This window comes from Manihot esculenta, chromosome 1 (genome assembly GCF_001659605.2).
Source record: "Manihot esculenta cultivar AM560-2 chromosome 1, M.esculenta_v8, whole genome shotgun sequence".
NCBI lineage: Eukaryota > Viridiplantae > Streptophyta > Magnoliopsida > Malpighiales > Euphorbiaceae > Manihot > Manihot esculenta.
The window spans coordinates 12,164,350-12,177,415 of NC_035161.2; the positions used below are offsets into that span (position 1 = coordinate 12,164,350).

The following is a 13,066-nucleotide window of genomic DNA, read 5'->3' on the forward strand; positions in this document are numbered from 1 at the left end:
GAACTCAAATTTTATTTAAAAAATTTAAATTTGAGCTCATTTAGGTTTGAATTTGAGCTCGATTATATTATAAATAAGTTCAATATAATTTAAATTTATTTAAATTATAAACAAAATTTTAAATTATAAGGTTATTATGAGACTTCTAAATTAAAATTTTTTATTTAATTAAAGTCTGTCGAACTCAAAATTAATGAAAAAAAATATATAAGAGTTGTCCTTTTATAGATAAGTCACAATTTTTCATATTCTTTCAACTTACGATGTGAAATTAATGTTAGCAAACGACTTCTTCGTATCTCTTTAACCTTTGATGTGGGATTAGTGTTAATGTATAAATTTATTTGTGAGCCTCTTCACGAGCTTGTTCACAAGTCAACTCGTGAGTTTAAACGAGCCGAATACTATCAAGATCAAATTCGACTTGTTTATTAAATGAACCTAAAAAAATAAACTTAAAAAAATAAGCTCAAATGCGGCTCATTCGAGTCTGATTGAATTTTTATTAAGTTAAATTTCAAATAGTTTACGAAAAGTTTGAATCATTTACACTCCTATTAACATAAATGGCGAAACCGATTACTGTACTCATTTTTCTAAACAAGACATAAGTATCTTTTGATGAACAGATAGTCATAATTATTCATTTCTTTTTCCAAGTGAAATTCAAAATTACTACCACGTAATTTGTCTAGCTGAATTAAATAAAGCGCGGGAAAGAATGGACGAGGCGCTTAGCAAATAATTTATTTAAACAGTAATAAAAGAACATATCGCGATATTTTGGCTAATGGATATGTCGAGAATTTGCCGTCCTATTTGGATGGTTTTCAATATTTTTATTTATTTTACACAGTTTTTTCTTTAATAGTAATAACGTGCAAATCGAAGGGTACTAATATGAATATCCAAAGAAACGCCAAAATTTCCTTCTCCGTATGCGACAAAAAAAGGCAAATTTAATTCCAGACGCGCTATATATTATTTCCTTTTCCGATTTACTCTTCGTTTTCCTTTCCCAAAAAAAAAAAAAAAATCTTTTAATTTTCAAATAATTTCTTGTTATTTCTGTTCAGCACGGCAGTTAAAACGAATTTCTGCTAATTTCCCAGGTAATTTTTCTTTCTTTCAATGTTCGTGTTTATTTTGCAATATATATAATTATAGATTTGATTTTCACGAAAATTAACGAACAAATTAAAAATGAAAATCACTAACTAACCTTTTTTCGCTGCCTCATTCTATGAATTTTGATTAGTTTGTGATTTTTCTTATATTTTATAAAGTTTTTGGTAAATTTTTATTTATTATTATCTTTCATTGTTGGTTGCTATCATGTTTTTGAAAATCACATCTGCAAATTGAAGTCAACAATTATTGCCAAAAAATAAATAATAAATATCTCTCTTTTTTCTTTTGTTTCCATGAAGTTGACATCCCAATTATCATGCAGATTGCCTGTCTGGATATCAATCCAATTTATTATAATTACATTTCAAAAAAATTATTATCATCATTTACTGATGTGGGCCATGTTCCAAGAATCATGCATAGATCATATGCCTGAATGCTGGAAGATTAGGAATGGATGGTGGGGATTAATATTTTTGATTATATGATAATTATAGATTTAATTGTCGATTTGTGAGTTGCTTCCATTAATTATTTTCAACATTCAACTCGTTCTTGCTATTTGTTAGGAAGACTTTGCCATCTTACGACCTGTGTAATTAATCAAAATTATTATTATTTGATCAAATTCTTCAATTTATTATGTAAAAATATAAATATTATTTATTTTTTTCCCTTCAGATCTTTCTAATTAAGGTGGTTAATAATGAAGATGAAGTTAATATCATCTTAACAAGTGCTTGTGAATGAGGGACTAAGGAGCAATGGAGTCCACTGTGAGTCATGTTAATAATGATGAAGACATTACTAAAGAGAATAAAAGAGGTGCACTTTTAAGCCCTGTTCTTGAATTCTTAGCCTGTGGATTTTCATTCCTCAAATATTGCAAATGACTTTTTCTTTTTTCTTTTCTCAAATTATTGTTTACAGAAATTGATAATAAAGTGTCAAGGATCTTAAAACTTATAAAGAGCAGTGGCCAAGACAAGAAAGAAAAGAGTTCAGAAGAATCCAGGAAAAGATCAGAACTTATTGGACTCGTTCAGGATTTTCACAAACAGTACCAATCACTCTATGCACAATACGATGATGTTCGAGGAGAAGCTGGAAAAAGAACCCGTGGCAGGAAAGAAAAAGAGAAACAAAATGAAAAACAAAATTCTTCCACTGCACCCAGCTCTGATTCAGAGGAATACTACTCCTCCGACGACATAGAAAATGGAGATTTCAGGCACAGGCACAGCAGGGCATCATCAGACGTAGAACTTGAAACTGCAAAGTATGATGCAACTGGGCTGAGGCCTATATTGACACCTCCAGGATTAGCTAAGGAATCTTTCAACTTACGCTACATGGGACCTCTGGGTAAATCACCAAGGACAAGAAAGCGAGAACTTTCCAACCTTGTTAAGGCGCTTGAGCTTCATGGGAATCAAGCAACAGCTAAGGTAAAGGACTTGGAAGAACAGCAAAATGGTCTCAGGATAGAGCTCGAATCTTTGCGTAGCTTGAAAACTGGGCTTGAAAAGAAGCTTGAAGAAAAAGAAATGGAAGCTAAACAGTTTGGAGAGACAAACGTTCAACTGCATTCACGGGTTTCAGAGCTTGAATTGATATCAGAAGATAAAGGAAATGAAATTTCTGCAATGACAGTGAGAATGGAGGAGAATGAGAGCAAGTTGACATCTAGGATTAAAGTACTAATGACAGAAGTTGATAATCTGAAACTGGAGATGGAAACTTTAAGTGCTGAAAAAGCTGAACTGGAAGAAAGAAGTAAAAATGGAGAATCGGATCGAGCTAAAATCTTGCAGCAGGAATCAGAATCCCTTCACAGGGAGAAAACTGAACTGCAGCTTCAACTGGATATAAAAACAAAAGAAATGACAGTGAGAATGGAGGAGAATGAGAGCAAGTTGACATCTAGGATTAAAGTACTAATGACAGAAGTTGATAATCTGAAACTGGAGATGGAAACTTTAAGTGCTGAAAAAGCTGAACTGGAAGAAAGAAGTAAAAATGGAGAATCGGATCCAGCTAAAATCTTGCAGCAGGAATCAGAATCCCTTCACAGGGAGAAAACTGAACTGCAGCTTCAACTGGATATAAAAACAAAAGAAATTACAGAAAACCTGAATCTGATAGAAACTCTAAAAGAGGAAATAGCAAGAAAGGATGTATCTGAACAGGGCTTGCTAAAAGAGAAAGAAGGTTTAGCTTTGCAGATAGAAGATCTGAAATTGGAAGTGTACTCTCTACATGAACAGAACAATGAACTAGAAGCTAGAATTTCAGAAATGGAGGAGAACTTGACTAATAAAGAACAAGAGCTTTCTACAGTCCAGAAGAAATGCGAAGACAAAGAGAATGAAGCTTCTACTCAGATTATGTCCCTGAAAGCAAAGCTGGATTCTTTGTTAAGTGAAAAGAGACACTTGGAGGCGCAAAATGAGAGGATAAAGCAAGACTGTGAACATAGCCAAATGCAGGTGGAAAATGAAATTCTGAATTTAACAAACAAGATTCAAGAACAACAGAAAACACTCACGGAAAAGGTAAATATAATAAAGAAGTTGACTGGAGAGCAAAGATTAACCAAACATGTTTCTCCACATTCCCAGAAACTACTTTCAGAATCCCACAAGCTTCGATCAATGGATTCTGCCAAGATAAGTAATCAAGTTTTAGAGAGAAAGATAGATGAAATGGCAGAAAAGTTCAACATGAAAATGGAAAATCATATTCGTCTCTTGTTTCAGAGAATCCGAGTTGCAGAACAAATACATGTTGAAACAAAAGATGCTTACAAGAAGATGCTAGAGAAGCTTGAGCAAGAAAATAAAGAACTCAATGAAAAGAAAGCAGCATACGAAGGTGATCTCATGAAGATGAGAGAAATGTTATTTGAACCAGAAAACAATTTACTGGCAGGATTGGATTCGATGCTCAAGAAAATAGATGAAGAAAATGGTAACTTCTTAAACCGCATTTCCAGAATGTCAAAGGAGCTTCAGCATGCAAAGGATTGGATCACAGGAAAGAATCATGAGATCAAGAAACTGAAACATAATGTGGAAACTTTAACTTCACAACTAGATGAGAAGGAAGAGCAAGAATTCTTGCTAAAAGAGAAGTTGGCTAAAGAGATAAGCAGCAAAAGATTGGAAGAGGACAGGCTAAAAGTTGCAGACAAACTTGAGAGAAGGGTTGAAGATTTAGAGCAGAAGCTGCAAGAGAGAGATGAGATTTTGTCAACTCTTGGCGAGGAGAAGATAGAAGCCATTAGACAATTGTGTGTTTTGATTGATTATCATCGCCACAGGTACGATCATCTCAAAGAAGCAGTATCAAAGATGCCCATCAAATTCAAGAAACCAGCTTGACTAAGAGTCATTTTTTTTCGGTCTAACATGTATCCATGAACTGATTCTTTCAGGTTCAGGATAATTTCTTCCTTTGTGTACATGATGTTAGTTGCAAATTTTACCATCTGAATTTCTGTAAACTATCAATCATCATCACCCAATTACCATATCATTTTGGGTGTATCTTTTAAAGCTCTGCTAGTTGAATTATTGTTAATGGAGATATTCTAAATTTTTTAGGCTTTCTTTTATTTAATTTTGATTGATGTTCAAACTCAGAATTTTTTTTTTCATCAAATATATGAGATCCTAAAACTCTCATTTAAACAATACAAGAACAAACATTAAAAGCTCTCAAAAGCTATCTTAACTCGTCTCACGTACTCAGCAGTCCGTTGGAAGAGAAAGAGCTCCTGATCTACTTATCAGCCTCAGAGCAAGCTGTCAGTGCCGTACTGGTGAGAGTGGAAGGAGGAGAGCAGAAACTTGTTTTCTATATCAGCAAAGTGCTTAAAAATGCCGAGATGAGATACCTGAACATTGAAAAAATAGTATATGCTCTATTGTTAGTCAGAATTTCAGAATAAATAAATTTTAAATTTTTCAATGTTAACATAATAATGAATAAATAAATTTTAAATTTTTCGATGTTAACGTAGTTTATTAAGCGTTACAAAATATCTATGGATATAAAATCTACATGAACTACTAAATTAATTATGATGAAATTTACATAAAATGATCATAATCAATGATTTTATTTTTATATAATAATCATATTATAAATTTTTTGTGATTTTAATATTTACATGAATTTTAGTCCGAATACTTTTCCAAAAGTCTCTTCCATTTTCTCTTTTTCTACCTAACTCGAATCCTTTATATTATGGCCATAGTTCTAAGTTGAGAACTAAATAGCATCATCATACCATTTACCTCTTTTACAAGGTAATGACCTCCTCCTGGAGTCTAAGAATAATGAATATAGTAATGAATATAAATAACCAATCTAATCATATTTTATGGAAATGAATTTAAATAATATATAATTAGATTAAAGATATTTAAATTTCGAAATGAGCACCTTTTATCAGTTTTGATCAATTTGATGTGTATATGTCAGATTACCAATTATTTGAACTTATATATTAACAATTATTTAAATAAAACATATATTTTTCAATAATATTTATGAATTATATATATATTAAAAAATAAAATTTTAAAATATTAAATAAAAAATTATATTTTATAAATTATTAATTAAAAATATAAAATTATGAATTTAAGTATTATTCAGATAACAATAATTAAATTTAGATAAATTTGAATAATTTAAAATAATTTTTAATTGTATTTAAAGATGAATAGACTTTTATATAAATTTCTATTTAAGCCATTTAAGTAATCTCTTTACAGTAGATTTGAATATTCGTTGATTCACTTTATTATTGAATTAAATCATTTAAAATTAAAATAATTAAATTTATGAAATTTAAATATCAAATTCAATCAAACTAATAAAACAATCAAATTGAATTGAATCATGATAAAAATTTATTTCTGTCAAACCATATCAAATTAGAATATTCATCCCAATGTCATCATTTATCATTCATAACCAACACTCCTTAGCAAAGCAAATTTAACAAATTTTTTATAAAAATATAGATCACAAAAATAGAAAAAAGAAAAAATTAACCCAGAAACTATTGGCCACGACCAACACACTTGAAGTGTGAGAAGGAATTATTGTTCATACTACTTGAGCCTTGAGTGACGACGATGACCAATGCACTTGAAGAGCGAGAAGGAACTGTCAGCAACATCGACTGAAGTGCGAGAAAAGGGAAATAACCGTTAGTGACATCGAGCTAACCAGCAGAAAGTAGAGAAGGCGACATAACTGCCAGCAATGTAGAGACTAATGTCAGTATGCAAACTTAATTTACGCACAAGTAAATATGAAATTTAAACATTTGATAAATCCATCTGTTATAGCATTCAACACTTAGAGAAAACAAAATACTAATGATTGAATGATTTAGATGAGAATTTGACAAACGTCAAAACGAATAGTTGATAAATTAGCCAAGATTCTTATTGCAATTGATAAAAGCAAATCCTCACTCTCACTCAAAACAATTACACGCCAAAGGCATGAAGAGAAATTCTGAAAATTTTGATTCGAAAGTCCCTTTCACAAGTGTTTTTTATCCTTATATAATAAGAAGAAAACAAATAAAATCTTAAGACAATTGTTTTAAATTTGGCCGAACCACACACAAGACCTTAATTCAAGCCCAATCACACACTAAAATAACACATCAAATTCATAAGTATTAAAATATAAGCTCAAAATATGACCCAAAACTTTAAAACTTAAAAGATAAAATATGACCATAATACATGTCCAAACAAAACCAAAATAAAGTAAGTGTTTAAATAATAAAATATAGTAAGCCCATCATAACAATTCTGAATAAATTAGACAGCGTAATCTCCATTACACACCTCAAGCAATGTGAGTAGCTTAGATGTGTCTTCAAGCTCCACGAGACATTTGTAATGGCAAACTCAGTCAATTCTTATATTACTTGTTCTTGAATGTGTAAGTCAATAACTGCTTCAAACTTTTTAACATTGCTCCTTGTTATTAGTCCACTAGGAAGTACCAATGGATTCTTGCTCCCTTGATTCGCATGTGATTGTACTTGCTGATCCATATCATTCTCTCTTTATTCAAAAAGATTTGTCCTTAAATCTGCAACATAGTCAAAAAGAGATAAGTCAGACACATTAAAGGTAGCACTAACTTCATACTCACCTGGCAAGTCTATTTTATAAGCACTATCATTGATTTGCTCTAAGACTTAAAATGGACCATCACTACGAGCATTCAACTTATTTTTCCTCTGATTTGGAAACTGCTCCTTTCGAAAGTGCACCCAAATCCAATAACTAGGAACAAACACCACTTTCTTCCATCCCCTATTTGCCATGTCAGCGTACACCTTGTTCCTGACCGAGCCTTCTCATGCAAGGACTCCACCAATTCTATCTTTTTAGCACCATCTAAATTAGCAAGCTCATTAAAGGTAAAGGAAACAAGATCAAGTACAGTCAGTGGGTTAAAACCATAAACAAGCTCAAATGGAGAAAACCCTGTGGAAGAGTGTATGCTACGGTTATGTGCAAACTCAGTGAAAGGCAAACAATCTTCCTAAGTGTTCAAATTCTTACCCACTATAGCTCTGAGTAAGGTACCAAGAGTTCTATTCACCACCTCTGTCTGGCCATCTGTCTGTGGATGAAAAGTAGTAGAATATAAGAGTTTAGTATCCAACTTACCCCACAATACTTTTCAAAAGTGCGAAATGAACTTTGCATCTATCTGATACAATTATTGTTGGCACTCCATGAAGTCGAACCACTTTCCTAAAGAACAAGTCAGCTACATTGATGGCGTCATTAGTTTTATGGCAAGGAATGAATTGAGCCATCTTGCTAAACCTGTCGATAACAATAAATATGCTATCTCTATCACGCCTAGTCCTAGGTAAGGCAAGCACAAAGTCCATAGAAATATCCATCCAAGGTGAACTAAGAACAGGTAAAGGCATATAAAGACCATGAGGCATAGACTTAGACTTTGCTTGTCTACATGCAATACAAAAAGCACACACTTTCTCAATATCTTTGTGCATAGAAGACCATAAAAATGCTCAAATAACGTGTCATAAGTCTTATATACTCCAAAATGTCTCATCAAACTCCCACAATGAGATTCAAGTACAAGCAAATCACGCATAGAGTATCTAAACACACACAATTTCTTACCCTTAAACAAGTAACTATCATACATACCTATAAAAAGAGTTAAAAGCTCCATGCTCACAAGCAACAAACACATTACCGAAATCAATATCATTAATGTACAAGTCCTTAACATGCTCAAAACCAAGTATTTTAGAACTCAAAGCATTAATTAAAGCATAGCTCCTAGACAAAGCATCTGCAACCACATAGTCTTTCCCATGCTTATACTTAATAACATATGAAATTTGTTCAATAAACTCAACCACCTTACCGTGCCTCTTATTCAACTTGCCTTGTCCCTTCAAGTGTTTTAAGGACTCATGATCCGTATGTTTCATCTTCTCTTAATCTACCTCAATTCCCTGTGCACTCACAACAAAACTAAGAAAAACAAGTCTATCTATACAAAATGTGCATTTCTTAAGTTTAGCATACAAGCTCTCTTGCCTCAAAACATGCAAAACCAACCTAACATGCTCAATATATTCGTCAAGAGATTTGCTATAGATTAAGATATCATCAAAATAAACAACTATAAATTTTTTCAAGTATGCATGCAACACATGGTTTATCAGCCTCATAAACGTACTAGGTGAATTCGACAAACCAAAAGGCATAACTAATCATTCATACAAACCATACTTAGTCTTAAATGCAGTTTTCTATTCATCATCAGGTTTCATCCTAATCTGATGATAATGATATCCACTCATAAGATCAATTTTAGTAAAGTATCCAACACCATAAAGCTCATCCAACATGTCATTTAGTCGAGGTATATGATGCTTGCACTTCACTGTGATATTGTTAATTGCTCTGCAGTCAATATACATTCGCCAAGTGCTATCCTTCTTTGGAACAAGCAACACCGGAACAACACATAGACTTAAACTCTCTCTCACCAATCTCTTCTCCATAAGCTCATCAACTTGCCTTTGCATCTCCTTTGTTTCCATTGGATTGCTTCGGTAAGCTAATCTATTTAGGATTGTAGAACCAAGCATGAAATCTATCTGATGCTCAATCCCTCTCAATGGTGGCAATCCACTAAGTAGCTCATCTGGAAAGACATCAGTGAATTCCTGCAATATAGACATAAAACTAGAATGCAAAGAAGAAAGGTTAATATCAATATCAGCAAATAAAATCTCCTTATACCTTATAAGCAATATGGGCGGCAATATGGGCTGCCCTAAAGAAATAACACTCTTAACCTCTCTCGCTCTCACATAAAATATCCATTTTTTCCTCTCCTCTTGTGTTTTTTCTCTCACCAATAGGCCATTTTTTGATCTTGATTTTTTTTCGGCCTCTTTACTCTCAGGCTTACTCTTTTCTCTTATTTTTTTCACAAAACTCGGACTCTCACTCCTCTTTGTAGCCAAGGTCGAAGCCTCCCTCTCTCTCTCCAGCATCCTTATTTGATCAGCATATACCTCTTGAGGTGATAAAGGAGTGAGTATAACCTTTTTTCCTTCATGAGTGAAAGAGTATTTGTTATTGAACCCATCATGTTGTACCTTTCTATCATATTGCCATGACCTACCCAACAATATATGGCTTGCTTGCATAGGTACCACATCATACAAAATCTTACCCTTGTACCTACCAATAGAAAATATCACAACCATATGGCGTGTAACCTTAACCTCACTACAATCGTTCAACCATTGCAATTTATATGGCTTAGAGTTTTTAATAGAAGCTAAGCCCAATTTCTCTACCATATACACATTAGCCACATTTGTGCAACTACCCCCATCAATAATAAGAGCACACACTTTCCCATTAACCAAACACCTAGTGTGAAATACATTTTTCTGTTGTTCTAGGTTTTCTTCCTTAACCTGCATATTCAGAGCACGCCTAGCAACAAGCATCTCACCATGTTCAGCAAGTAATATATTATCAACAAACACATCTGAATCATCACAATCATTATGAGAATTAATCAATTCAGTCATATCAACATATATCTCATCATCACTATGATCATAATCAGACACTACACCTCCATCAACAGTGGTTATCATAACTCTCTTATTAGGATATTTAGATGCAATATGTCTTTTTTCCAAGCATTTAAAATATTTTATATCTCTACTAGGGGTAGAAGAGTTAGAATTACCTGACTGTTGCTTGTTATTCCCTTGAGAAGGTCTTTAGTGGAGACCAAATCCTTGTCCCTTTAGATTGAGCTTTTGTAATCTTTCTTTTTTCTACTTCTATAGCCTTGAAATTCATCATCACTATTTGAGGACTTGTTGTATATAGTTTTAAGGTTATTTCTGCCCTTGTGATGCCTTTCTATTTTCATTGCTTTATCAACCATATCCTCCATGGTATTATATCAGTACATGTCAAGTTCTTCAACAATGTAGTGGTTAAGACCACCTAGAAACCTAGACATCAACATTTGCTTGTCCTCCTCAATATGAGCCCGAGCCATCATCATCTCCATCTCCTTGTGATATTCTTACACACTCTTCCCTCCTTACACTAGTCTTGCTAACCTGTTGTACAAATCCCTATAATAGTGTGAAAGAATGAATCTCTAGCGCATCAACTCTTTCAAATGTTCCCATGGTGGAACTGCCCTTAAGTCCTTATTTCTCCTAGTGTATTTCAATTGATCCCACTAGAAAAAAGCATAACCCGTGAACTCAACGGCGGTGATATGAGACTTCTTCTCATTATAGTTATGACACTCAAATATCTGCTTAGTTTTTCTCTTCCATTCAATGTACTCTATAGCATTGTTATTCCTTTTAAATTCAGGAACTTTCATCTTAATGGAGCTCAAGTCACCATCAATTGTATTGGTTTGGTAAGTCTCGGTCTCATCATCATTTTGGCCAAGTCTAGCATCTCCACCTCTATTCCACCCAACACTAGTTTTATTATCTCCATGAACTTCACCTCTTCTCATTCCTTGTCCGATATTATCTTTTGTATCATCAACTTCACCTTGGACTTGAGGTTCTCGGACTTGTGGTCTATCGGGGTTAAGAGTTTTATGAGCCATTCTTGTAGAAGTGGAAATCCGTGAGACTTTCAAACTCTCTATAGCTTCGATCATCATCCCAAGAGCCCTATTGAGCCTTTGAAACTCACCACCAATTGACTTTTTAAAGAGCTTATAATCATTAACGATGTCCGATTCACTTTCATTAGTACTATCCACCACATTCTTGTCTTTGCTCATTCTGCCTTAAATCAATAAAGAACAAAGAGAACTAGCAAATATGGTGTTAGAAATAAAAGCACTCAAGTGTTTTGACTCTTACCACTCTTTTGCTGATTCTTCAATTGCACTTTAGAATTTAAGGTCAACCGACCGACCACAAGGTGTATTTAAAGAAACAAAGAATAAAACCTAAAGAAAAAAGAAAGCACGCAAAAACTACAAAGAAAACACTGATAATTTGGAAAGTAACACACGAACAAGGTTTTGTACTGTTTGAAAAATTATCATCTAGAGTATAAATACAAGCAACCAATACTCTAGCAATGTCAAGGAAGTAAAAGCAATCTTAAACCAAAAATAGAAACTTAGAATTCGAATGGAAATGAATCTGAAAAAAAAAAGTTTAAATTTAATTCAGTTCAAAGTAAATTAAATATGGATATATTTAAATCTACCCTATAAGGCAAGTATCAAAACCCCACAAATAGAATCAGAAAAAAAGAAAATTAAATTTCACTCAACTTCAGCATTATGGATGAATTTTCTGATCTTAAAAGAAGGATTTGATATCAAATCAATTTAAATGCAATTGCCTTAAAACACTTTAGAAAATATATAGAATTTCTTTTATCTCCCAATCTGAATTCAAGCCAATTTAAAATTTAAATTGATTCTCATTAATTTCAGCCATCAATTGAGAAAGATAAAACAATATAGATGAAATAGAAAATATATCGCAATTTCGGCCAAGATCAAGATAAATAAGGCAAATACGATTTTTGGCCAAACAAGAGTAATCCTTCAAATTTCCTTTTTTTTTTTGTAAATTTTGAATTCGTCTTCCAAAAAAAGAGATTAGATAACAATTCAAACAATAAAAAAGGTGCAGCCATGGACACAAGAAATCCTCACCGAATTCAACAAAGAAGAAGAAAGAAAAACTCAAAAAAACCTTAGAACTTAAGATAAATAAGAATTTACCTCACTTTGACTCTGATACCAACTGACGTGGAACTCTCTGACACAAGTTTCAAATCCACACGTACAAATAAATATGAAATCCAAAGATTTGATAAACCTACCTCCTATGGCACCCATACTTAGAGAAGCTAAAACACTAATGATCAAAAGATTTAGATGAGAATCCGACAAATGCCACAATGAATAGTTGATAAGTCAGTTAAGATTCTTATTGCAATTGATGTAAGAAAATCCTCGCTCTCACTCAAAGCAATTAGACACTAAAAGCATAAAGAAGAATTCTGAAAATTTTGATTCGAAAATCCCTCTTACAAGTGTTTCTTATCCTTATTTAGTAAGGAAAAAATAAATAAAATCCTAAAACACTCTTCTTAGACTTGGCCAAACCACACACAAGGCCCAAATCGAATCACACATTAAAATAACACATCAAACTCATAAGTATTAAAACATAAGTCCAAAACATGGCTCAACACTCTAAAACTTAAAAGATAAAATATAAGCAGAATACAAGTCCAAACAAAGTCAAAATAAAGTGTTTAAAGAATAAAATATAGCAAGCCCATCATAACAATGTCAAATA

General features: G+C 32.8%; 1 protein-coding gene across 1 annotated transcript; it reads left to right on the top strand.

Annotated features, from left to right (window-relative positions):
* The first annotated feature begins 1,895 nt into the window (after positions 1–1,895).
* Positions 1,896–4,514, top strand: LOC110606535 (COP1-interactive protein 1). The gene is made up of 4 exons (XM_043954758.1): positions 1,896–1,956; positions 2,062–2,907; positions 3,139–4,240; positions 4,292–4,514. The coding sequence occupies exons 1-4, from the start codon at positions 1,896–1,898 to the stop codon at positions 4,512–4,514; spliced, it is 2,232 nt and encodes a 743-aa protein (XP_043810693.1).
* Positions 4,515–13,066: the final 8,552 nt, after the last annotated feature.